We start from the raw sequence: 25,148 nt of genomic DNA on the forward strand, positions 1-25,148 counted from the left end.
AAGAAGTCACTGGATTGGCTTCAGCCCCTCAGGCCAAGGCACATGTGACAAGCAATCAATAAACAACTCAAGTGATACAACCAGAAGTTCATATTTCACATCTCACTTCCTTCATGAGGAAAGGAAAATGTTTCAACCCCAAAGCTGCCACGATCTCCACATTCCTCTGGAAAGCATGGACAATGCTTGGCTACATTCATGACTGAGAATCAAACCTATTAACCTTGTCCTTGTTCCACGTAAGTGATGCAGAAGGAAGTAACACAACACTGAAATATACAGGACTTCAATGGAAATTGAGACCAGGAAGATTATTTCAGGTTTAAAATACATAAATGCCATTCCATTATTTAACAAAAATCCATATTCACATTAAAACATGAGTTGGGGATTACATACTTTGGGAAATATATAATGTAAAATATTCATGTAATTCTGATATGTCATTGTATTAGAAAGATATTAAATTACAAATAAAAAATCACAGGTCTTTGGTGGCTGAAGAAGGAAAGTAGTGAGATGCCTTTGCAATAAAACTTCAAAGGAAAAAGCTGAGATTTCTGTAGCTGAGGATAAAAATAAAAAATCAGAAGGGCACAGAATATGGGTAACAAATTTTTTTTAATAGATTTTAGAGAGAGACAGTCAGGAACATTAATCTGCTACTGCATGTGCCCTGACTCATCACCAAACCTGAAAACTTTGGTTTTGGAACGATACTCTACCAGGCGTCCTCAAACTACAGCCAGGGAGCTGCATGCGGCCCCCTGAGGCCATTTATCCGGCCCTCGCCGCACTTCCGGAAGAAGCACCTCTTTCACTGGTAGTCAGTGAGAGGAGCACTGTATGTGGCGACCCTCCAACAGTCTGAGGGACAGTGAACTGGCCCCCTGTGTAAAAAGTTTGGGGACCCCTGCTGAGTCTAACCAATCATGCGATCCAGGAAGGAATAACACAAACTTGATTTTCCTGAGTTGAGCCAGTGGTGCAGCATGGGAACACATCCTCGCTCCACATGAAGCGTTCACCTCATCTCAGCATCCTGGACCTTATTCATCTCCCACCTGCTAGTACACCATCACTGCTACAGGGATTCGAGTCTCTTTATTACAAAGCATCTGTTAGAGTGACACTACTGTCCTGTGTGTGTTCACTTCATCTAATGTCAGAACACAGTGAGAAGACATCACCTAGTATTTGTTTGTTTGTTTTTTTCTTTTCATTTTTCCAAAGCTGGAAACGGGGAAGCAGTCAGACAGACTCCCGCATGCGCCCGACCGGATTCCACCCGGCATGCCCACCAGGGGGTGATGTTCTGCCCCTCAGGGCGTCACTCTGTTGCATCCAGAGCCATTCTAGCGCCTGAGGCAGAGGCCACAGAGCCATCCCCAGCGCCCAGGCCATCTTTGCTCCAATGGAGCCTTGGCTGTGGGAGGGGAAGAGAGAGACAGAGAGGAAGGAGAGGGAGAGGGGTGGAGAAGCAAATGGGCACTTCTCCTGTGTGCCCTGACCAGGAATCGAACCTGGGACTCCTGCACGCCAGGCCGATGCTCTACCGCTGAGCCAACCGGCCAGGGCCATCACCTAGTATTTGGATGAAAAACTGAGGAGAAACAAAGAATTGACTTGGATAACATCACTTACAAATAGTGAAAATAATTTTTTAATTTAGTGAGAGGATGGAAGCAGAAAAAGACTCCCGCATATGCCCAGGCCGGGATCCACCAGACAAGCACACTAGGGGGCAGTGCTCTACCCATCTGGACCTTGCTCCATTGCAACAGAAACCATTTTTAACTGCCTGAGGCAAAGGCAATTGAGCCATCTTCAGGACCCGGGGTCAAGATACTCTGAGCGGTGGCTGCAGGATGAGAGGAAAAAGAAGAGTGAAGTGAGAGGGGGAGGAGTGAAGAAGCAAATGCAGGGTTCTCCTGTGGGCTCTGACCAGGAATCAAACCCAGGACATCCATACACTGGGCGAAGCTCTACCTCTTATCCAAGAAGGCAGGGCCAAGAATAATTTTAAAACATTGATATAATGCGGTTGTTCTCCAATGGAAAAATGGAATATACACTGCACCTAGAGAAATGGCGGCGTGAGAGATACTCTCAATCTCTCCCCTTGAAATTTCAACAAGTTCTAAAACTATATGTAGAGGAAAAAATCCCCAGATGAACCTGCAATATACACACACGAGATAGACAAAGACATGATTGCCCAAGAAGGAGGGTCAAAGATAGAGTCTACTCACAGAATAAAAAAGCCACAGGACTGAGTTTTTCTCCATTCTCACAGATGGGAGGGAGGGAGGCACTGGTAGGGCAGGCTTTGTCTAGGAATCTGGAGGAGAAGGGAGTTTGAGGGAAGGAGTTAAGGATGACAACCAAGACCAGGAGCAGGGCTGTTTCCTGGCATATGCCACACCGTGTTATTGCAGGCACTATCCGCCCACAAAGCCTGTGGCGCGCTCTGAAGAACGTGCGAATAGCTTCTGAAGATCGGCCCATGGGAACTGAGGCACGTTTGATATGCAGGCACACCCTGCAGTGTTTGGCTTGTGTGGCACAAGACGTGCTTGACTTGCGTTCTGTGCCCCAACTGCTCCCAAACCTGGGACACCAGATAACAGTAAGCAACCCCTGCCCAGCCCAGGACTGTGCTTTGAGTGGTATCTCAAGAGGAACCAGGCTGTTATCCCAGCCTCCTGCTTTCACATTTCTTCTTTGCTCTGCGAACAGTGACAGTAGTGCTGCATCTCCATGCTGCTCTTTCCTGTCAGTAGCGAGGGTGCCCGAGAGCTTGGTCCCCTGCTGTATAGCGATGGAGGGGGGGTGGCACCAGAGGTGCCCTAGCAGCCATTCCTAGAGCCATAAAATTGCAGAGCCCTAACAAACCCCTCCTACCAATACAACCGAGGTCCTGCCTATATAATTACAACAGTGACGCCTCAGCAAAATTCTGACCAAGAATTTTGCAGAGGCAAATCCTATAGTACAGCGCCTCTTATTGGAAAAGGGAATGTTACCTCTCAAAACTGAATGTTTTTTTCCCTCTACCTTATCTCATTCTTCTTTCCTTTTTTTCTTTCACATTTTCTCATGTGAACATCATACTTAACTGTTATATTTTTTATTCATTTTTGCAAGGGTTTCATTTCTGAAACTTTTATTTTTTCTCTCCCCCACATTCCTGCCCTTTCCTCCCTCTACTGGGTATATACCTACAAATCTCACAAACATGCATACATAGCCCTGGCCCATTAGTTCAGTGGTAGAACATTGGCCAGGCGTGTAAGTTTCAGGTTCAATTCCAAGACGGTAAACAGGAGATGCACCCATCTGCTTCTCTACCCTTCCCCCTCTCCTTCCTCTTTGTCTCTTCCCCTTCTATAGCCAAGTCTCCATTAGAGCAAAGTTGGCCCTGTGCACTGAGAATGGCTCCATGGTCTCCACCTCAGGTGCTAGAATGGCTCCAGTTGCATCAAAGCAACACCCAAGTTGGGCAGAGCACCGCCCCCTAGTGGGAATGTGGGGGGCATCCCGGTTGGGCACATGCGTGAGTCTCTCTCTGTCTCCCCCTTCTCACTTCAGAAAAATACAAAACAAAAAAATATGGGTACATAAAGACACATGTACCCCCATGTTCATCACCATTGTTCACAGAGACCTGGACATGGAAAGAACTAAAATGCTCTTCAATAAAGGACTTGAGATGAAGATTTAATACATATATACAATGGAATACTACTCAACCATAAGAAATGTTGACACTGTACCATTTACATCCTATATGGACTTTAATAACATTGTGCTGAGTGAAATAATTAGAAAAAGTTAAGAACTATATGGTTCCATACATAGGAGGGACACAAAATTGAGACTCATGGACATAGATAAGAGTGCAGTGGTTATCAGGGGTTAGGGGGAGGGGCATAAAGGGAAATAAATATAGACTGATGGAGGATGATTTGACTTTGGGTGATGAGTATACAGCATAATCAACTGTCCAAATGATGTGCAGATATTTTCTCTAAATCTTTGTACTCTGCTTGACCAATGTCACCCTGTTAACTTTGTCTTTAAAAAAATGGAATGTACCAAAGAAAATGAAATTTCATATGTCTGTGAAATCTTGCACTTCCCAGTTGATTTCTCTATGCCATTATATATTTTTTTAATTATTTTTTAAAATCTGAGGTCATATAAGCAACAGTCCATGACCCACAAAATAAGAAAACATAGTAGGTTTTGTATTAAACTAAAAGAGATGACTGTATAATGAGTTTCTATAACCAAAACTCATCACCATAGATAGGAAAAGCGTTAATTGTACAGAAATGCAATGTACAGAAATGCAATGTACAGAAAGTCATTCAGTTAGAAATTTCTGACGTTTCTACTTGGCTAGTAACTGATCACTTTTGTTGAATTACCGATGTTGAAACATTACTTCCATATCCTTATGAAGACACATTACTTTATTCTCAGTCCCCGTTCTCCTACATTACATCTTCAGGTTACAAATGCATGTTATGCATTTTTGTGTATCAAACCATGTAAATTTGTTTACGTGCAGTTAAAAAAAACGTGTAGTAATACATATATAGGCTCAAAACTTTAAAAAAAGTTTTGTCTGACCAGGCAATGGCACAGTGGAGCATTGCACTGTGACATGGAGGACCCAGGCTCAAAACCACGAAGTCGCCAACTTCAACACCAGCTCAGCTGCTATGAGCAAAGCTCACCAGCTTGAGCCCAAGGTCATTGGCTTGAGCAAGGGGTCCCTCGGTCTGTTGTAGTCCCCTGGTCAAGGCACATATGGAAAAGCAATCAATGAACAACTAAGTTGCCGCAACAAAGAACTGATGCTTCCCATCACTTCCTATCTGTCTGTCTCTGTCTCTCTGTCTCTGTCACAAAAAGACAAAACAAAAAAAACTTCCTAATTATACAAGAGTGAATTTTCTTCACTTTGTAAAATTTGTGAAGCAGAACACTGCAATATTGGAGGGTGAGCAGCAGTTACACAAGAGACCACAAGGGACATAAAAGCAGACACATCGAAAGTCGCAAGCCCTGGAGGAACAACACAGCCTGCCTGAGTCTATCCATGGAGGCCTTCGCAGAAAGCCAAAAGAGAGAAGCAGAAGTGAGAACACATGCCTTTTTTTCCTTTTTTTTTTTGGACACAGATTAGAGAGGGACAGATAGGGATGGACTGAAAGAAATAGAAAAGCATCAATTCTTCACTGCAGCACTTTGGTGTTCATTGATTGCTTCTTCATATATACCTTGACCACAGGGCTACAGAAAAACTACTGACTCCTTGCTCAAGCCAGTGATCTTGGGCTTCAAGCCAGTGACCATGGGTCATGTCTGTTGTCTCATACTCAAGCCAGCTACCCTGTGCTCAAACTGGTGAGCCCACACTCAAGCTGGCAACCTCAAGTCCTTGAACCCAGAGTCCTCCACAAGCCAGTTTGATACACTATCTACTACTACCTGGTCAGGCTGAGCATATGCGTTTAACACAATACATTTAGAGAATCCTCAGTATTCTAGAGATAACTTTGGATTGTTAAAAATAAACCAAAACAGTGAGGTTTTGTTAAGTTATGTAGAAAATTTATCTAAGGTGATACATGGTGAAAGCCCTAACGTGTGAGAAATTCTGTTGCTCACAGTGTTGTCGAGTAAGTTTCACACACTATGTAAAGCTTCCAGTATTCTTTGTTCTTCTTCTATCCACTATTGTCAGATATTGAGCAACATATGTATAAGGGCAAAGACTTTCTACCATAAACTGCATTTTAAGGCTTAATTCTCTGATCCTCAAGAAGGCTTGAACAAAGTTTAAAAGTTTTGTTAAATTACTGACATTTTTACTGTTCATGCCCATCCTTAATTCTGCAGTGTTTACCAAGTTTTCAGCGCAGATGAAAGGCTTTGCAACATACTTTAGAAATACAAGGTAAGCCTGACCAGGCGGTGGTGCAATGGATAGAGCATCAGACTGGGATGAGGGGGACCCAGGTTCAAGACCCCGAGGTCACCAGTTTGAGCGCAGGCTCATCTGGTTTGAGCAAAGCTCACCAGCTTGGACCAAGGTCGCTGGCTCGAGCACAGGGTTGCTCTGTCTGCTGTAGCCCCATGGTCAAGGCACATATGAAAAAGCAATCAATGAACTAAGGTGTCACAATGAAAAACTAATAACTGATGCTTCTCATTTCTCTACATTCCTGTATGTCCCAGTCTATCCCTCTCTGACTCTCTCTATAAAAAAAAAACAAAACAAAAAAAAGAAAATAAAATAGAATTACAAGGTGACTCTCCAGTATTTATTCTATTGCTCAGAAGGATAAGAATAGTTATTTCAGGTTTTGTCAAAACATCCATATTTGTAAGGCTTGAGAATAAATTTTTGAATGTTGACTAGGATTCCCCCTGCCAACCAAAAACTTTATTTACACTTTTTAAAAATGTAAGATTTCGGTCCAGTATGAAATCTATTATCTTAATTAAGGTTTCAGGATCAGTCAAAGTCTGTGGTATATTCACTACAGTGTCAGCACTGCTCTCCAATATGAAGTCACCGATGTTCATTAAAAATTGAGAAATGGGGCCCTGGCCAGTGGTAGAGCATCGGCCTGGCGTGCAGAAGTCCGGGTTCGATTCCTGGCCAGGGCACACAGAAGCGCCTATCTGCTTCTCCACCCGTCCCCCTCTCCTTCTTCTCTGTCTCTCTTCCCCTCCCGCAGCCAAGGCTCCATTGGAGCAAAGTTGGCCCGGGCACTGAGGATGGCTCTATGGCCTCTGCCTCAGGCGCTAGAATGGCTCTGGTTGCAACAGATCAACGCCCCAGATGGGCAGAGCACCGCCCCATGGTGGGCATGCCGGCTGGATCCCAGTCGGGCGCATGCGGGAGTCTGCCTCCCCATTTCCAACTTCAGAAAAATACAAAAAAATAAAATAAAAATTGAGAAATGGCCAAAGGCTCTGCCATATGCTTTCATTGCAAGGGCTTCTCACCAGTAAGAAGTCCCCAATGTTCAGAAGGTTGGAGAAAAACCCAGTCTTTTCCACACTGGCCACATTTAAAGTATTCCTCACCAGTACAAACACTATGCTGAGTGACTTTTGATGAGCTTCGAAAGGCTTTGCCACATTCTCTACATTTCTATGATTTCTCTCCCATGTGAATTCTCTGATGTATAGTTAAATGTGACTTCCAAAAAAAGCCTTTGCCGCATTCTAAACATTTATAAGACCACTCTCCAGTATGAATTTTCTGATGGATACTAAGACCTGATGAAGTTCTAACAGCTTTGCCACAATGTCTGCATCTGTACGGTTTCTCTCCCGTGTGAATTCTCTGATGGTCGGTAAGATTTGAGGATTGCCTAAAACCTTTGCCACATTCATTACATCTGTATGGTTTCTCTCCTGAGTGAGTTATTTGATGTCTAATAAGAGTTGAGGAATTTTTAAAGCCTTTGCCACATTCTCTACATCTGTATGGTTTCTCTCCTGTGTGAGTTATTTGATGTCTAATAAGAGTTGAGGAATTTTTAAAGGCTTTGCCACATTCTCCACATTTGTATGGTTTCTCTCCTGTTTGAGTTCTTTGGTGTCTCCTAAGAGTTGAGGAATTTTTAAAGGCTTTGCCACAATCTCTACATTTGTATGGTTTCTCCTCTGTGTGAGTTTTTTCATGCTGAGCTAGAGCATAGGATTGGTAAAAGGCTTTACCACATTGCCTACAACTGAATGGTTTCTCTCCTGTGTGAATTCTTTGATGTCTTCTAAGATGTGAGTTTACGGTAAAGTTTTTACCACATTCTGAACATTTATGAGGCCTCTCTCCAGTATGATTTTTCTGATGTTTTGTAAGACTTGATGAATTTCTATAGGCTTTGTCACACTCTCTGCATTTGTATGGTGTCTCGCCTGTGTGAATTCTTTGATGTATAGTAAGCTGTGATTTTAGGGTAAAGGTTTTGCCACATTCTAAACATTTATGACACCTCTCTCCAGTATGAATTTGATGATGTTTAGCAAGATCTGAGATATGACTGAAAGCTTTTCCACATTCCTTACATGTGTATTGTTTCTCTCCTGTGTGAATTCCCTCATGAACAGTAAAGTTTGAGTTTAGGATAAAGTTTCTGCCATATTCTAAAGATTTATGAGACTGCTCTCCAGAATGAATATTCTGATGCTTAGTAAGAGATGAGGAATAGCTGAAAGCTTTGCCACATTCACTACATTTGTATGGTTTCTCTCCTGAGTGAGTTCTTAGATGTACAATAAGAGTTGAGGAATTGTTAAAGGCTTTGCCACATTCTCCACATTTGTATGGTTTCTCTCCAGTGTGTGTTCTTTGATGTACAATAAGAGTTGAGGAATTGTTAAAGGCTTTGCCACATTCTCCACATTTGTATGGTTTCTCTCCTGTGTGTGTTCTTTGATGTTTACCGAGAGTTGAGGAATCCTTAAAGGCTTTGCCACATTCACTGCATTTGTACGGTGTTTCTCCCGAGTGAATTCTTTGATGTACCGTAAGTTGTAATTTTCGCGTAAAGTTTTGGCCACATTCTAAACATTTATAGGACTGCTCTCCAGTATGAATTTTCTGATGATTAGTACGAGCTGATGAACTTCTAAAGGCTTCGCCACATTCTCTACATTTGTATGGTTTCTCTCCTGTGTGAATTCGTTGATGCAAAGTAAAACTTGAGGGGTCATGAAAGGCTTTGCCACATTGTCCGCATTTGTATGGTTTCTCTCCTGTGTGAGTTCTTTGATGTCTAAGAAGAGTTGAGGAATCCTTAAAGGCTTTGCCACATTCACTACATTTGTATGGTTTCTCTCCTGTGTGAGTTCTTTGATGTATAGCAAGAGCTGAGGGGACGTTAAAGGCTTTCCCACATTGGCTGCAATTGTACAGTTTCTCTCCCATGTGAATTATTTGGTGTATGGTAAGATGTTCTTTCTGAATAAAGGTTTTGCCACATTCTAAACATTTATGAGCCCTCTCTCCAGTGTGAGCTCTCTGATGTTTAGTACGAGCTGATGAACTTCTGAAGTCTTTGCCACATTCTCTACATCTATATGGTTTCTCTCCCGTGTGAATTCTTTGATGTACAGTAAGAGTTGAGGAACAGCTAAAGGCTTTGCCACATTCTCTACATTTATATGGTTTTTCTCCCGTGTGAATTCTTTGATGTACAGTAAGAGTTGAGGAAAGGGTAAAGGCTTTGCTACATTCTCTACATTTATAAGGTCTCTTTTCAGTGTTAATATTTGTCTCATGTAAACTATGGTATGAATGCCAATTAAGCATTTTACCAAATTCTTCATTTTTAAAATTTTTTTCTGTAGTATGTACTTTCATAAGTCTATTTACACTGGATATTTCACTGAAAGCTCTCTTACATAAATTATAAGTGTGGGATTCTTCCTCATTATGAATATTCTCATCTTCAGTAGGATTTGAAGATTCCTTAAAAGATTTGATACATTTACTTTGTTCATTTTTTATGTCCACAACATGAATAATCTGATCACTACTACAGTGTGATATGTGGTCAAACACTTTTCCGTGTTCATAATGGTTCTTTGGAAATGGAGTTTTCTCATTTTGATGAAAAATTGATTCTTGTTTAAAGTTTTTCCAATGTTCATTGCACTGATAACTTCTGTCTCCATTATGTGTACTCTGGTAATTGTCAAAGAAAGATATGCTTTTAGTGAAAGGTATAATTTTATTTAACATATATACTTATTCCCAAATAACTACTCTGTGATACATATAGTATTAAACAATATTGGCTGTATACAATTTTAAAGAATATTATGTCTTGGTGGAAGAATAAGGATTCGTTTTTAAAGGCATTCATAAATTGATCACATAATAATTTTACATGTGCATGATAAATCTCTAAATGATAGAAATCATTGATTCAAAGTTATTTTTCACCATACATTGAAAACAAATCAAATGATTATTTACTCCAGATTATAGAAGTTCCTAGACTTTCCAGATTTCCTTTTCAAGAACATGTAAGAGAAAATTTTTGATGTTTTTTATTTATTTATTTGAGTGAGAGGATGGGAGGCAGAAAGACAGAATCCCAAATGTGCCCCAACAAGAATCCACCTGGCAAACCCAGTAGGGGGTTATGCTTTGTTGGGGCACTTGCTCTGTTACTCAGCAACACAGCCTTTTTTTTTTCTTTCTATTTTTCTTAAGTGAGAAGGAAGGAGGCAGAGAGACAGACTCCCACATGTGCCCGAAGGGTATCCATCTGGCAAGCCCACTAGGAAATGATGTTCTGCCCATCTGGGGTCATTCCTCCATTTTAACTAAAGCTATTTTAGCACCTGGAGCAAAGCCATGGAGCCATCCTCAGTGCCGAGGATAACTTGCTCCAGTGGAGCTTTGGCTGCGAGAGGGCAAGAAAGAGATAGAAGGAAAAGGAGTGGATTTGAAAAGCAGATGGCCACTTTTCTTGTGTGCCCTGAAAGGAAATTAAGCCTGGGACATCCATACATAAGGCCAAAGGTCTTCCACTGAGCCAACTGGCCAGGGCTGCAACCACAGCCATTTTTTGAGCACCTGAGAAAAGAGACCATGGAGCCATCCTCAGACCCCAACACAAACTCTCCAACTATTTCAGCCATGGCTGTGGGAAGGGAAATGAGAGAGAAAGAGAGAAAGAAGGAAAAGAGGTAGAGAAGCAGATAGTTGGCTCTCCTCTGTGATCTGACCAGGAATCAAACATGGGACATCCACACATGGCACCAATGATCTATCACTGAGCAAACTGGCCAGGACAGAGCTTTATGTTTAGAATCTAACTGATATGCACCATAACTGAATTAAAGAGGGGTTTTCTAAACATGCAATATTTTTTACCTATTTAGAAAACAAAGAGTTAGTCACAAATAATGTCTTGCACTAACCAGATAACTCAGTTGGTTAGAGCACCATCACAAAGCACAGAGGTTGCTGGTTCAAATCCCAGTCAGGGCACATGCACGGAGCAGCTTGATGTTCTTGTTTTTCTCCACCTCTTTCTCTTTGTCTCTTTGGCTAAAATCAATGCAATAAATGTTTTTTTTTTCTTTTTGAGAGAGGCAGGGAGTCACAAGAATATTGAGTTGCTCCTATATGAGCCTTGACCAACAAATCAAACTGGCAAAATCTGTGCTCCGGGACAACATTTCAACAAACCAGTCGATCTACATAGCAGGCCTTAATCTATTTTCTTATTTTAGAGAGACAGAGAGAGGCAGAGAGAAAGAAAGGAGGAAGAAAGGAAGCATCCACATTGGAGTTGGGTTTAAAGGTTGAACAGGATTTGGACAGGGGGAAACAGGGGTGAGGAGGGCTCTGCAGGCTGAGGGGACAGCATGAGCAAGGGCCAGGGGGAGGGAAAGTGACACAAATGAATGTGTGAAGGGTGTCAGGGAGAATGTCAGAGGGAGTCCGGCACGCCAGGGTGAGGCCCTGGGCTTTCAAAGACAGTGGCTGTCACCGCACAGAAGGCTTCAGACTGGGAGAGGGACATGATGATGACCTGGACAGGGTTCAACCCTGTCATGCACTCTCTAAATAGTGTGTGCCCTTATCAGTGATGAAATCCACAACCTGGTTTTTAGGGTGATGCTCTTACCCAACTGAGCTAACAGGTCAGAGTTCAATAACCATTTAAAAAATTAATAATAATAATTGTACTACTGAAGCTAGAACCCTGTGTTGGTTTTACTATCAACCCCAGTGTGCACAGGATGCAGGCTCAATCCCTGTTCAGGCACAAATAGATCAATGTTTCTGTCTGTTACTGTCTTTCTCTCGCTCCTCCCCATTCTTCTCTGTCTAAATTAATATATAACAACAAAAATAATTGCCTGAGATTAGCTCTGCCCATATTTATATTCTTTCTATTCACCACTTTTCCTAAAATTCCAAGGCTTTCATTAAGTGTGCAGTATCAAAACCACACCTTCTATATCTTACCAGTATTGTTTTAGAGAAGAAATCTTCTAGTCCTGGCTTTTGTAACAAGGTCTTGTTGTCTTCAGATGGCACAGCTGAAAGATACAAAATAAATGGACCTACTGGCAATTATTGACAAAATTACATTTTGAGAACTCCAAAGGTCAAAGCAAGACCAAGAAAGGAAAAATTGATGAAGTCACATCAGAGAGGAATGAAAACTTGCTTCCATTACTGACAATTATCTACTGAAACACCCAGGCACACAATGGCAATATGAACTTGCTGCTTTGCAGCTTCCTGAAAGGCTATTTCTGTTCCGCATGACACAGGGCGCCAAGAGAACAGCAGCACTGGGTGAATGCATTTTAGACTATTTTTTAAAAAGTGAGTAATTGTTCAAACACACAGAGACTGCAGTACTGAAAAAGATATAAAAAACAAAATAAACAAGACCAGCAGTGGTGCACAGATAGACTGTCAACCTGGGTTGCTGAAGTCCCAGGTCTAATCCCCATGGTCTCAATGTGAGCTCATTTGACTGGAGTGCAGGCTCTCAAGTTGAAGAGCAAGGTCACTAGACCACACCAGGGGCGGTGCAGTGGATAGAGTTGACCTGGGACACTGAAGACCCAGGTTTAAAACACTAACATCGGCCTGACCAGGCAGTGGTGAAGTGGACAGAGGGATGCAGAAGACCCAGGTTCAGAACCCCAAGGTTGCTGGCTTGATCACGGGCTCATATGGTTTGAGCAAGGCTCACCAGTTTGAGAAAGGAAGGGGGTCACTTGATCTGCCCCCCTCCCAGGCAAGATACATGAGAGAAAGCAATTGATGAACAACTAATGGGCCAGAACAAAGAATTGATGCCTCTCATCTCTCTCCCTTCCTGTTTGTCTGTCCCTATCTGTCTGTCTCTCTGTCTCTGTCACAAAAGAAAAAAAAAACCATTGGTGCCTAAATTGGGGGCACAGCAGTTTGACAAATACAGGGTTCATGGGCTTAAGAGTAGGGTTATAGCCTGACCTGTGGTGGCGCAGTGGGTAAAGCGTCGACCTGGAAATGCTGAGGTCGCCAGTTCAAAACCCTGGGCCTGCCTGGTCAAGGCACATATGGGAGTTGATGTTTCCAGCTCCTCCTCCCTCTCTCTCTCTCTGTCTCTCCTCTCTCTCTCTGTCTCTCCCTCTCCTCTTTAAAATGAATAAATAAAAAAAATAAAAAAAATAAAAAAAAAAGAGTGGGGTTATAGACATGATCCCATGGTTGCTGTCTTAAACCTCAAGGTTGCTGACTTGAGCACAGAGTCCCTGGACAGGTTGGAGCCCTCTTGTCAAGGCACATATAAAAATTATTCTAGGAACAACTGAACTGACTCAAATATAAGTTAAGATATAAGTTACGTCTTGTCATCTCTTTAACCCTTGCTGTCTGTCGCTGTTGGTAAAAAAAATAAATAAAACAAGGTAGAGTGTCATCTTAAAAAAAATCAACACCAAGAATGTGAATAGCTTTCCCACTCCACCATCGTGGTGCATATGGTTGTTTCTTCCTCGCCATGTCTTCTCACAAGACTTTCAGCATTGAGAGGTTCCTAGCCAAAAAACAAAATCAGAACTGGCCCATTCACCAATGGATTCGGATAAAAACTGGTAATAAAATCAGGTACAACTCGCCCTGGCTGGTTGGCTCAATGGTAGAGCGTCAGCCTGGCGTGCAGGAGTCCCGGGTTCAATTCCCGGCCAGGGCACACAGGAGAAGCGCCCATCTGCTTCTCCACCCCTCCCCCTCTCCTTCCTCTCTGTCTCTCTCTTTCCCTCCCGCAGCCAAGGCTCCACTGGAGCAAGGTTGGCCCGGGCATGGAGGATGGCTCCATGGCCTCTGCCTCAGGCGCTAGAATGGCTCTGGTTGCAATAGAGCAACGGCCCAGATGGGCAGAGCATCGCTCCCTGGTGGGCGTGCCGGGTGGATCCCAGTCAGGCGCATGCAGGTGTCTGTCTGACTGCCTCCCTGTTTCCAACTTCAGAAAAATACAAAAAAAAAAAAAAAAAAAATCAGGTACAACTCTAAGAGGAGACATTGGAGGAGAACCAAAGTTGGTCAATAAGGAACCACACATGAGATGGCTCACATTGATGCTGTATTCATGTTGCCTGCATCTCATAAACCACTGGAAAGAGCACTGCTGTCGGGAAAGTTGGATGTTTTAACTGGGAAATTGTTGGGAAAATGAGTTTTGTCTATGATAAAATTTTTTGCAATAGGATCTGGTTCAGTAATAAATGTGAGACCTTTTAAACTGCTAAAAAAAAGAATGTGAATAAAAATGTGAAATGGGCAAAAAAAGAATGAAATCTTTACATTTGCAGAAGTATGGACATAGAAAATATTGTGCTAAGGGAAATAAGTCAGGCAGAAAATCACATGTACCATATGATGTCAATTATATGTGGAATCTAAAGAACAATATAAATGAAGAAACAACCAGAAACAGACCCACAGGTACAGTGAACAAAGTGATGGTTACAAGAAGGCAGGGGAGGTTGAAAGACTGGGTCAAAAGATGAAGGGGCTTGACCTGTAGCAGCGCAGTGGATAAAACATTGACCTGAAACACTGAGGTCACCGGTTTGAAACCCTGGGCTTCCTGGTCAGGGTACATATGGAAATTGATGCATCCTACGCCTGCCCCCCCTTTTCTCTCTCTCTCTCTCTCCCTTTCTAAACTGAATAATAAAAAAACAGATGAAACAGTCTAAGTGGGAGGTGATGCAGTGGATAGTGTAGGACTGGAACGCAGAGGATCCAGGCTCAAAGTCCCGAGGTTGCAGGATTGAGCAGAAAATCATAGACATAACCCCATTGTTGCTGGCTTGAGCAAGGGGTCATTCGCTCTGCTGTACCCCCTGGTCAAGATACACATGAGAAAGCAATCAAGAAAAAACAAAGGTGCCATAGAAACAAATTGAGCCTGAACAGGTTGTGGCGTAGTGGATGGAGCGTCATACTAAGACATGGAGGACCCAGCCTCGAGACCCCAAGGTCACCAGCTAGAGCGTGGGCTCATCTGGTTTGAGCAAGGCTCACCAGGTTGAACCCAAGGTCGCTGGGGTCGCTCGGTCTCCTGTAACCCCTGGGCCCTCCCTCCCCTGTCAAGGCACATATGAGAAAGCAGTCAATGAGCAGTTAGGGTGCCACAACAAAGAATTGATGCTTCTCATCTCTCTCTTCCTGTCTGTCTGTCCCTATCTGCCCCTCTGTCTGTCACACAAAAAAACCCACAAAAAAACCCAAAAATGAAGATGCTTATCTCACTCCTTTACTGTCTATCTATCCCTCTGTCTCACACACACACACACACACACACACACACACACACACACACACACAAGCAATTGAGGAGAACATTGAAAAGAAGTAGGCTGTAATCCACTTCACACACACATATGGCCTTCATTTCTAAATAAAGAAACAAAGGTTAAAGCTGGGGTTGCCAGTGCACTAGGGAAGGGGAAAGCATAGGTCAGTCTCCTTTGAAAACTGGTGGATTGATATAAACCCCTGACTAGGCCAGACCTGGAAAGAACTCCAGCCAGACCACCGTAACCCAAGTGAGAGGCTAAACCCCTACCTGGGTCAATGGATGGGCACTAGGAAGGCCTAACTGAAAACTCACGTTTAGTACATTCCAAATGGAAAATTTATTTAATATGCCTGATGCAAGTATGCCAAGACAAATCAAAGCCATATCGGTGACAGGGAGGGTTCGAATCAGGTTTTTATACTTTAGTCAGGGGTCTTGCAAATTACCACTGATGTCATGACTCTATAGAAACAAGGTAGTAGTTTTTCATATGTGGATTACAGTGCTGCCAAAGCTTCTCCAAATTGTTTATCTCCCAACTCAACTCTCTAAAGGAGTTCTGGGCAAGTTCAAAAGGTCCCGGGGTGACGAGGCTGGCCAACGCTTCAAACAAGCCAATGCAGGCTGGCTGACCTATCAGAAAATAGTGCCTCTGGACCCCTGGCTAGGCTTTTACAAACTATTGTGCTATAAACGCCCATAATTTTCAGGTCCCTTTTCAAAGTAAGCTTCCCGGACATTTCTGTAAAGATAAACTTTTTGCTACACTTCAAAATGAAGGCCAGGAAGCTATTAAGTGACAGAATAGCAAGACAATGAACAACAACCTCACAGTAGGGGATGAGAATTTTAAACTTTATTTATTCATTTTAGAGAGCAGAGAGAGAAAGAGAGAGAGAAGGGAGGAGCAGGAAGTATCAACTCCCATATGTGCCTTGACCAGGCAAGCCCAGGGTTTTAAACCAGCAACCTCAGCATTCCAGGTCGAAGCTTTATCCACTGCGCCACCACAGGTCAGGCGGATGAGAATTTTAATTTTAAAGGAGGGCTCTGGATATCAAGGTGCCCTGTACAGGACCCTTACAAAAACCATTCAAAAGTTGTAAAATATGGAGAGAACTTTTAAGCATTCCAGATTAAATACAAACTATGATAAAAAAAAAAAACATGCTGAGAAAGCAAATTAAAAAACACATTGCTTTTCCCTGAAGTACACTTAAGGAACAAAGCCGCTTCTTAAATATGAAGTGAGCTATAATGCTGTATCCCTCTTTTACTACAGAAGAAAAATCATGCATACTGTATCAGCACTTGTCAATCCAAAGCCACAAATATGACCAAGATCTCATCAAAAAGGGAAAACAGGAAATGACAGTGTAAGGCCTGTGGCCTCCACCATCTTGTTCACGCAAGTTCCCACTGTATTCCGCAGACGGTGAAGCATCAGTGGAGCTAAAAGTTGGTGGGCCATTCCGTTTACTAAAGGCTCGTTCCGGCAGACGAGCACACACACAAGGACCCTCTCTTCCCTCTCATTCAGTGGCTCCCAAAGCCCTGACACATTCTCCAGTTTCTCCTGGAATCAAAGGCCCCCACCACATACCTCAGCACTCTCTCTCTCCCTCAGGATTCCTCCTCAACAGCCTATACTCCATAGCATACCTTCTGCCCTTCCTTAAAAGACAGGGGCAACAACACCCTTCTTCAGTAAGCATTAGCCTTACAACGGCCCCTCCCAAGATGGAAGGTAATCCACAATGTGCAATCTACTGCTCTGAGGGCCAGCACCCACAGAGATACCCAGCGCCATTGCAACACTTAGGCAAAATATAAGTGAGCAAACCAAACACCTATTTTAAACTTATTTGCCCAACAGACACAGTCCTGGACAGCTCTCAACAGCACAAGAGAACTGCAGAATGACAGTGATGACAAAAGCAAATAACAATGGACACTTTCCTACCTGTTGGGCAATAACCTTAGGTCACCTATGACAGTAAATTATGGAAGAACTCTGAGATACATAAAGACATGAAATTACTGTGGACAATTAAAAAATACAGACTGGAATACTTTTTTCTTCTTTTCCAAGTTAGAGGAGGAGAGATAGACAAACTCATGCATGCACCCCAATGAGATCCAGGTGAAAACCGCATCTGGGGCTGTTTTATTCATCTGGGATGATGGTCACAGCTGAGCTATTTTTAGCGCTTGAGGCACAGACACCACAGAACTACCCTCAGAGCCCAGGGATAATATACTAGAACCAATAGAGCCATGGCTTCAGGAAAGAGAGGGAGAGAGAGAAAGGGGAATAGAAAGAAGCGGGGGGAGGGTGGAGAAGCAGATAGTCATTTCCCCGTATTCCCTGAGTGGAATCTAACCCAGGACATCCACATGCTGTGCCGACACTTTTCCACTGAGCCAAAGAGCCAGGGCCCAGACCTGAGAGTTGTAAAGATAATTCATACTAAGCAAAAGAACATTTTGAATTAAAGCAGAGAATTAGATCTTAACACTTTCAGGAGATGCTTTGTGTTGTAACAAACTCAGAGTCTACACTCTGTAGGGTCTTGTGGGAAACCTCCATAGGATTAGAAATGATGTATCTACTTGACAGGAGGTGGTGCAGTGGATAGAGCATTGGACTGGGACACGGAGGCCCCAGGTTCAAAACCCCAAGGTCACTAGTTGAACGTGGGCTCACCAGCTTGAGCACAGAATTGCTGGCTTGAGCATGGGGTCACAGACACGACACCATGGTCGCTGGCTTGAGCCCAAAGGTCACTGGCTTGAGCATGGCATTACTCACTTGGGTGTAGCCTCCCATGAAGGCACATAAAGCAATTCATGGACAATAAGATGCCGCAACGAAGAAATGATGCTTCTCATCTCTCTCTTCCTGTCTGTCTGTCCCTATCTGTCCCACTCTATGTCTCTGTCTCTGTCAAAAAAAAAGAAAATATACATCTGAAAACGTGACATCTGTCCTGATGATTCCTAAAATTTCTGCACCCAACTTGAGGATCTCAACCACTTTTGTCAAAAACTCCATATTAGAAAAAAGAGCTTATCATGTAATTCCTCAGGTATGTGCACATGTATTTCGTGGTCCCCAAAGCTATGGAAGAGGAGTCATCATGGCAGCTCAGTCCAAGGGGAAAACTTGGCCCCCACTGCTGATGTGATGACAGAGGTCACTGGAACAAAAGCAGAGTCCTGCGAGGATGCAGGAGCACGGGATGTGTTGGAGACAAGCTGTCCCTCTCTGACAGCAACCAGAATAAACCTGGGCCTCTCACAGCCCTTTCCACTGCAGCAGCTTCCCAACCACACTGTAAAGTCTGGCCTTCGCCAGGACCTTTAGGTCTCTTGCCGGTCTCACCTGCTTCCTCATCCCACCTACCTGGGTGAAAGGATACTGTCATTTTCCTTCCCAGCTCCAATTCCTAAGTCATTTTGTGCCCAGGTGAGAAGACATAGTACAATATTACGTTCTAGAAAATAACTTCCCACCCCTCTTTTTTTAGCTGATTAAATTGAAGAGGGTGATATTGGTCACTACAGTACAGAGATTTTGGGCAAACATCTCCACATCATTTGAACAGTCAATTACGTTGTATACCCATCATCCAAACTCAAATCAACCTCCATCCACTTATATATTTGTCCTACTTTATGTCCTTACCCTTCCCCACCTTCCTATCAATCTTTCTCATTCCCCCTTCACCCTCCTCGTAGTAACCACTGCACTCCTATTTCTGTCCATGAGTATTAATTTTGTATCCCACCTCTGTATAAAATCATAAAGTTCTTAGCTTTTTCTGATTTACTTATTTTACTCAGTATAATGTTATCAAGGTCTGTCCATGTTGTTGTAAATGATAAATAACTTTCCAAAATAGTTTTCTGATAGCATCTTAATCATCATAGACAACAGGTAAGTTTTCATACACTGAGTTCTAATTAATGTGCATCATGAAGCCTTTGTTTCTACACCAACAAATCCACATATTTGTTCCTGAGGGCAGGACTCTCAAATATACCCTGCAAGGCAGAAGCTCCCACGTGATGTTCCCCCTAATAAAGGTATCAAAACACAGCAGGTACAGAATAAGCTCTGGAAGGAAGTCATCCTCACCCAGGGAGACCAGGTTCCTGTAGTTCTCCGACATCACATCTGTGTACAGTTTCTGCTGAGCTGGGTCCAGGCATTCCCACTCCTCCTGAGAGAAATCCACAGCCACATCCCTGAAGGTCACATCCCTGAAGGTTATCGGTTCCTAAAGTCAAAGACACATTAATGAGAGTCCACAGCCTGAGTTTATAACGTCATGCAACATGAAAACACGGTTGGAAGTGGTTCTGGCCTAGGAGAAATTGATCCAGTAAGATCATTTTCACCCAGCAACATATATTTTTGGCTGAGTGTTTCTGAGAGAGAAACAGGTCACACAAACTGGTTTGTGAGAGATGAGAAGCATCAATTCATGTTGTGGCACTTTTAGTTGTTCATTAACTACGTTCTGATACGAGCCTTGACCAGGTGGCCATAGCTGAGCCAGCGACCCGTTATGAGTTGATGTTGCTCACTTATCCCCCTTTCTCGGCCTCCAGGTTTCTCTTTCTCCTCTATCAAAAATCAATAAATAAAATATAAAAAAAATAAGGAATTGGGAACTACCTCACTAAGCAGGAACATCAGAAGTAGAGAATTACAGGTTGCAGGTCCAAAATCCATTGAGGTTAGGAGGAAAAGCAAACACAGCCTCTGCCCAGGACACATCTCTTACCTGAGAAGCAGCCATTCTGTCCTGGTCCTGTTCTGCCTTTTTTCCTCAAGTGACAATATGTTGAGGAGTCAAGTCTGCACTTCAAGAATGTGCCACCACAGGTGTCCACACAGCTCCTTTATCCAGTTCCACCTCAGTCACAGACAGGAGGACCTGGAAATGCTGAGAAGGTCACACTCTCCTGTCCTTCCTCACTGGAGTCAGCCAAAAGTGCTCCTACAGGGAGACCACACTGTATTATTTTCCTGTCTTCACCTGTCCGTCCTCCCTCAGACGTCCACGCATTCCCACAGCAATGAGAACGGGCGCTGCTCTCCTGAACGCCCAAACCCAACACAACACCCTGTCACCTCCCCTGACCATCCCTGCTCCCCACTCTCACTAATGCATCCTGGGTACTGTCCTCTCTGCAGTATGTCTGTGCCTCCCCACTCACCTTTCCCTGTCTCTCTCCTAAGCTCTGAGGGCTCCTCTTCTGCCTTTGAAACTTCTTCCTTGAGCCCCCTTCTGCTTCTGTGACTTATTTTTATTGTTGAGTCAGAGAGCAGAACCGATATGTACCGACAGGCTGTAAGGAAGGAACATGAGAAGCATCAATTCTTCACTGCAGTTCCTTGGTTGTTCTTTGGTTGCTTTCTCATATGTGCCTTGATGGGGAAGGGGGGGGACTACAGCAGAGCGAGTAACCTCTTGCTCAAGCCAGTGACCTTGGGTTTCAAACCTGGGTCATCTTCATCCTAGTCCCATGTTTTATCCACTGTGACACCACCTGGTCAGGATACTTCTGTGAATTCTAAATAAAATTTATCATATAAAAACAAAAACAGAACCAAATGCTTCCAGGATCCTTCCTGCTCATCCCTGGGCTCACCCTGCAATCACCTGAAACAGCTCATGAAAACAATGCTACCTGACCTACGGTGGTGCAGTGGATAAAGTGGTGATCTAGAACACTCAGGTTGCTAGTTCAAAACCCTGGGCTTGCCTGATCAAGCAAATCCATTGGGCATGAAGTAGTGTATTACTGCCTACGTGCTTCTCACTTAAGAGAGGAAAAAACAATTATAAGCTGTGGTTATGAGATATCATGAATGCTTATTTTAAAAGTTAATAACTACTGTAAGAAAGCAGATAATCAAAAGATTCATCTCAATAGGTTTTTTCCTTTTTAATAAATTACATGTAAGATCTATAATAAAAAAGGTAAATCCGTTGGGCCATATGCGAGCTGATGCTTCTGCTCTTCTCTCCTTTCTCTCTCTCTCCCTCCCTCCTCACTACTCAATTGAAAAAATAAAGAACTAAACAAAACAGCAATGCTGCTCCACCCAGAGCAGCTCTCTAAGTTTGAGGGGGATGGTGCAGGTGATGTCCTTTCTTAAAAATCAAGCCATCTAATAGGACCCCAGAGGAGAATGGTTTTAGCTTTAATAAGCACACAGATCCCTTGGGGATGTGCATGCTTATTAAACTCTAAGTTGTGGTTCTGCAGGTCTGCAGTGGGGCCCATGATATGGCATCTTTATCTAGATCCCTGTGGAGCCTGCATTGCTCCCTCAGAGCTGTTTTCAGCAGCACTGGCTGACGGGGATCAGACCCAGCACACTTCACACTTCTCGATACCGTGAGGGCTGTTTCACCTTTTTAGTCACTAATTCCATTCAACAAATGACATGAAAAAAAGAAAATGCTTCTGAAGATTTGATGAACTCAAGACACAAGGCTGTGACTGCTAAGATAAGACATCCTTACCAAGTGCACAAAGAAATAGCCTAACATACTTTACTAAGTACCAATAGCTGTTTCTACATATGATGGATGCTAAAAAGGATGCAGGGCTCAGAATTTAAACTTGATTCAATGTATTTAAAAGGAAAAGTATATGGATTCTTTTTTAATGTGATGACTTCTAGGATTAAATATTTAAATTTTGAGACTGCCTCATACTCCGTTAAGAATTATAAGCTGCCCTGGCCAGTTGGCTCAGCGGTAGAGCGTCGGCCTAGCGTGCGGAGGACCCGGGTTCGATTCCCGGCCAGGGCACACAGGAGAAGCGCCCATTTGCTTCTCCACCCCTCCGCTGCGCTTTCCTCTCTGTCTCTCTCTTCCCCTCCCGCAGCCAAGGCTCCATTGGAGCAAAGATGGCCCGGGCGCTGGGGATGGCTCCTTGGCCTCTGCCCCAGGCGCTAGAGTGGCTCTGGTCGCAATATGGCGACGCCCAGGATGGGAAGAGCATCGCCCCCTGGTGGGCAGAGCGTCGCCCCATGGTGGGCGTGCTGGGTGGATCCCGGTCGGGCGCATGCGGGAGTCTGTCTGACTGTCTCTCCCTGTTTCCAGCTTCAGAAAAATGAAAAAAAAAAAAAAAAGAAAAGAAAAGAAAAAAAAAAAGAATTATAAGCTCTGGGCCTGACCTGTGGTGGTGCAGTGGATAAAGCATCGACCTGGAAATGCTGAGGTCGCCGGTTCGAAACCCTGGTCTTGCCTGGTCAAGGCACATATGGGAGTTGATGCTTCCAGCTCCTCCCCCCTTCTCTCTCTGTCTCTTCTCTCTCTCTCTCTCCCTCTCCTCTCTAAAAAATGAATAAATTTTTAAAAAGTTAAAAAAAATTATAAGCTCTCGTTATGGCCTTGGTAAATTGGCTCAACAGGAGAGCATCGGGTTGTTACGTGGAAGTCCTGGGTTCGATGCCGGTTAAGGGCACACAGGTTAAGCAAACATTTGCTTCTGTGACCTTCCCCCTCTCCCTTCACTCTATCTTTCTCTTCCCCTTCTGCAGCCATGGCTTTTTGTGCTAGGTGGACCCAAGGACTGAGGATAGCTCCATGCCTCATTTCAGTAACTAAAATAGCTCTACTGTCGAGCAACAGCCCCAGATGGGCAGAGCATTGCCCCAAGTGGACTTGCAAGGTGAATTCCGGTAGGGGTGCATGCAGTAGTGTATTACTGCCTACGTGCTTCTCACTTAAGAGAGGAAAAAACAATTATAAGCTGTGGTTATGAGATATCACGAATGCTTATTTTAAAAGTTAATTAGTGCAAGAAAGCAGATAATCAAAAGATTCATCTCAATAGGTTTTTTCCTTTTTAATAAATTACATGTAAGATGTATAATAAAAAAGGTAAATCCGTTGGGCCAAAAAAAAAAAGAATTTTCTTTCCTCCCCCACTTCTGCTCACCAGCCCCCTCCCTGCGCCCTTCTCTCCGGCCCCCCCCCCCCTCTCCTCGGGGTTTCTCCCTTTTCTTCCCCTCGCGCTCCTCTCCCCGGTTACTGTCACTCTCCCCGTCGCGGTCCCGTCTCCCGCACCCCCACGTGGCAGTCTCTTCATGGCCCCTCACTGACTTCTCCTCCCCTCCCGTGTCTCTCTCCGTCCCGACCCCTCCCAGCCCCGCTCTGCGCGTCCCCGGGGCCCCTTCGCTGTCGCCGCTCCCACACAGCCTCCCCGCGCGGGGCCGGGGGCTCTTCTGAGGACCCCGCTTTCTCCCCCTGAATCTCCACCCCATGGTGAGTGTGCTCTTCCTGGACCCGGGCCTCTTATTAAATGCGGTGGGGTCTCAGGAGGGGGTCCGCAGGTCCCCAGGCCCGGGGGCGGGGGCGTAGGGGGGGCAGTCCGGGCTCCACGGGCCGAGAGAGACCGGGCGGGGGAGGGGCGCACACTGTCCGTCTCCCGGAACTTTAAATAGCGCGGGGGCGGGACCTGCCCCCTCGGGACCAAAGCATAAAACCCTGCGGCAGGGCGTTTCCCACGTCCGACGGCGGGGGGACACAGGCCGGGCCACCTGTTTCCCCGGAAACCGACGCGGAGCCCCCACCCGGCAGCGAAGCGAGCAGGCTCGGGGCCTCTCACCGGGACTCCGCACTCACCGCTGGGGGCTCGGGAGCGGGGCTCTCGGCGTCCGCAGCGACCCTCAGGCTCCCCGCGTTCAGGAATGGGGATGGGGAGGGTCAGGTTTAAACCGGGGAGACCGTCACCAGAAACCGCGCGACCACGCAATTCCACAGCAACTTCCGGTTCTGTAAGAAACTGCGCGTGCGCATCGACACAAATGATCATAGGCGTTACCGTTTGAATGAGCGCTTCCACGGTGGGCGGATTAATACTGACAATTCAGTAGCCGACACAGCTGGATAAATGGGCGGGGCCAAAAGACTCTGTCGTGGGGTCCACCCCACCTTTCTCAGGGGTTGGTGTTTTGTAGAACTAAGATAATAAAATGTGTATGATTTTCCTTCCAGACTTAATATTATGACGAGTCCCAGGCGGGGTTGCTCAGTTTGTTCGTGTCCTCGTGATCCACTGTGGGCTGTGGGTAATGGGATGGAGCACATACAAGAAGCAAGCAATGAATGCATAAATGCATGGAACAAATAATCCATGTTTCTCTTTCTCTCAGTTCCGCCTTCCCTGCCTAAAAATCAATAAAAAAAATTTTTCAAGAATATTATGACACCTCAGGGATTAAGTGCTGGATAGCAATTTTGACACACACAGTTTGTGAGATTTTCTTGCCTTTTTTTTTAGCGAGAGAGAGACAAAGAGGGACAAACAGGAAGGGAAAGATGAGAAGCAGCAACTGGTAGTTGTAATACTTTATTCATTGATTGGTTTCTTATATGTGCTTTCATGGGCATGGGAGAAGGGGATGGGCCAGAAGTGGTGGGCTCCAACTGATCCAATGACCCCTTGCTCAAGCCAGCAACCTTGGGCTCAAGCCAGTGACCTTGGGGTCATATCTATGAAACCACATTCAACCCAGATACCTCATGCTGAAGCTTCAGGTTTTGAACCTGGGTCGTTCGTATCCCAGGTCTATGCGAGTGTTGGCGAACCTATGACACGCGTGTCAGCACTGACACGCATAGTCATTTTCAATGACACGCAGCTGCACACCAGAGAAGTGTGGGCCACATACCGAGAAAGACTTTTCATCCTCGGCTCCTGCACGACCAGGTGCAGTAGCTGAGGATAAAACATTTGCTGTAGTGTAGACAC

General features: G+C 44.4%; 3 protein-coding genes across 3 annotated transcripts in view; 1 reads left to right on the forward strand and 2 right to left on the reverse strand.

The window, feature by feature from the left end:
* LOC136331922 (zinc finger protein 420-like) overlaps positions 1–24,058 on the reverse strand; it is a 122,892-nt gene extending 98,834 nt beyond the window's left edge. The window contains exon 1 of the mRNA XM_066271088.1: positions 24,020–24,058. The gene's annotated coding sequence lies outside the window, so the exon portion shown is untranslated. The remainder of the gene's footprint in view (positions 1–24,019) is intronic.
* On the reverse strand, positions 4,498–24,155 carry LOC136331921 (zinc finger protein 420-like). The gene is made up of 6 exons (XM_066271086.1): positions 24,020–24,155; positions 20,592–20,723; positions 20,156–20,371; positions 19,504–19,645; positions 12,023–12,096; positions 4,498–9,718 (listed from the first exon to the last, which is right to left on the reverse strand). The coding sequence occupies exons 3-6, from the start codon at positions 20,168–20,170 to the stop codon at positions 7,178–7,180; spliced, it is 2,772 nt and encodes a 923-aa protein (XP_066127183.1). The 5' UTR covers positions 20,171–20,371; positions 20,592–20,723; positions 24,020–24,155; the 3' UTR covers positions 4,498–7,177.
* LOC136328829 (large ribosomal subunit protein eL39-like) lies at positions 13,548–14,105 on the forward strand. Its single transcript, XM_066264819.1, has 2 exons — positions 13,548–13,663; positions 14,057–14,105. The coding sequence occupies exons 1-2, from the start codon at positions 13,557–13,559 to the stop codon at positions 14,103–14,105; spliced, it is 156 nt and encodes a 51-aa protein (XP_066120916.1). The 5' UTR covers positions 13,548–13,556.
* Positions 24,156–25,148: the final 993 nt, after the last annotated feature.

Source organism: Saccopteryx bilineata, chromosome 3, assembly GCF_036850765.1.
Source record: "Saccopteryx bilineata isolate mSacBil1 chromosome 3, mSacBil1_pri_phased_curated, whole genome shotgun sequence".
Classification (NCBI taxonomy): Eukaryota; Metazoa; Chordata; class Mammalia; order Chiroptera; family Emballonuridae; genus Saccopteryx; species Saccopteryx bilineata.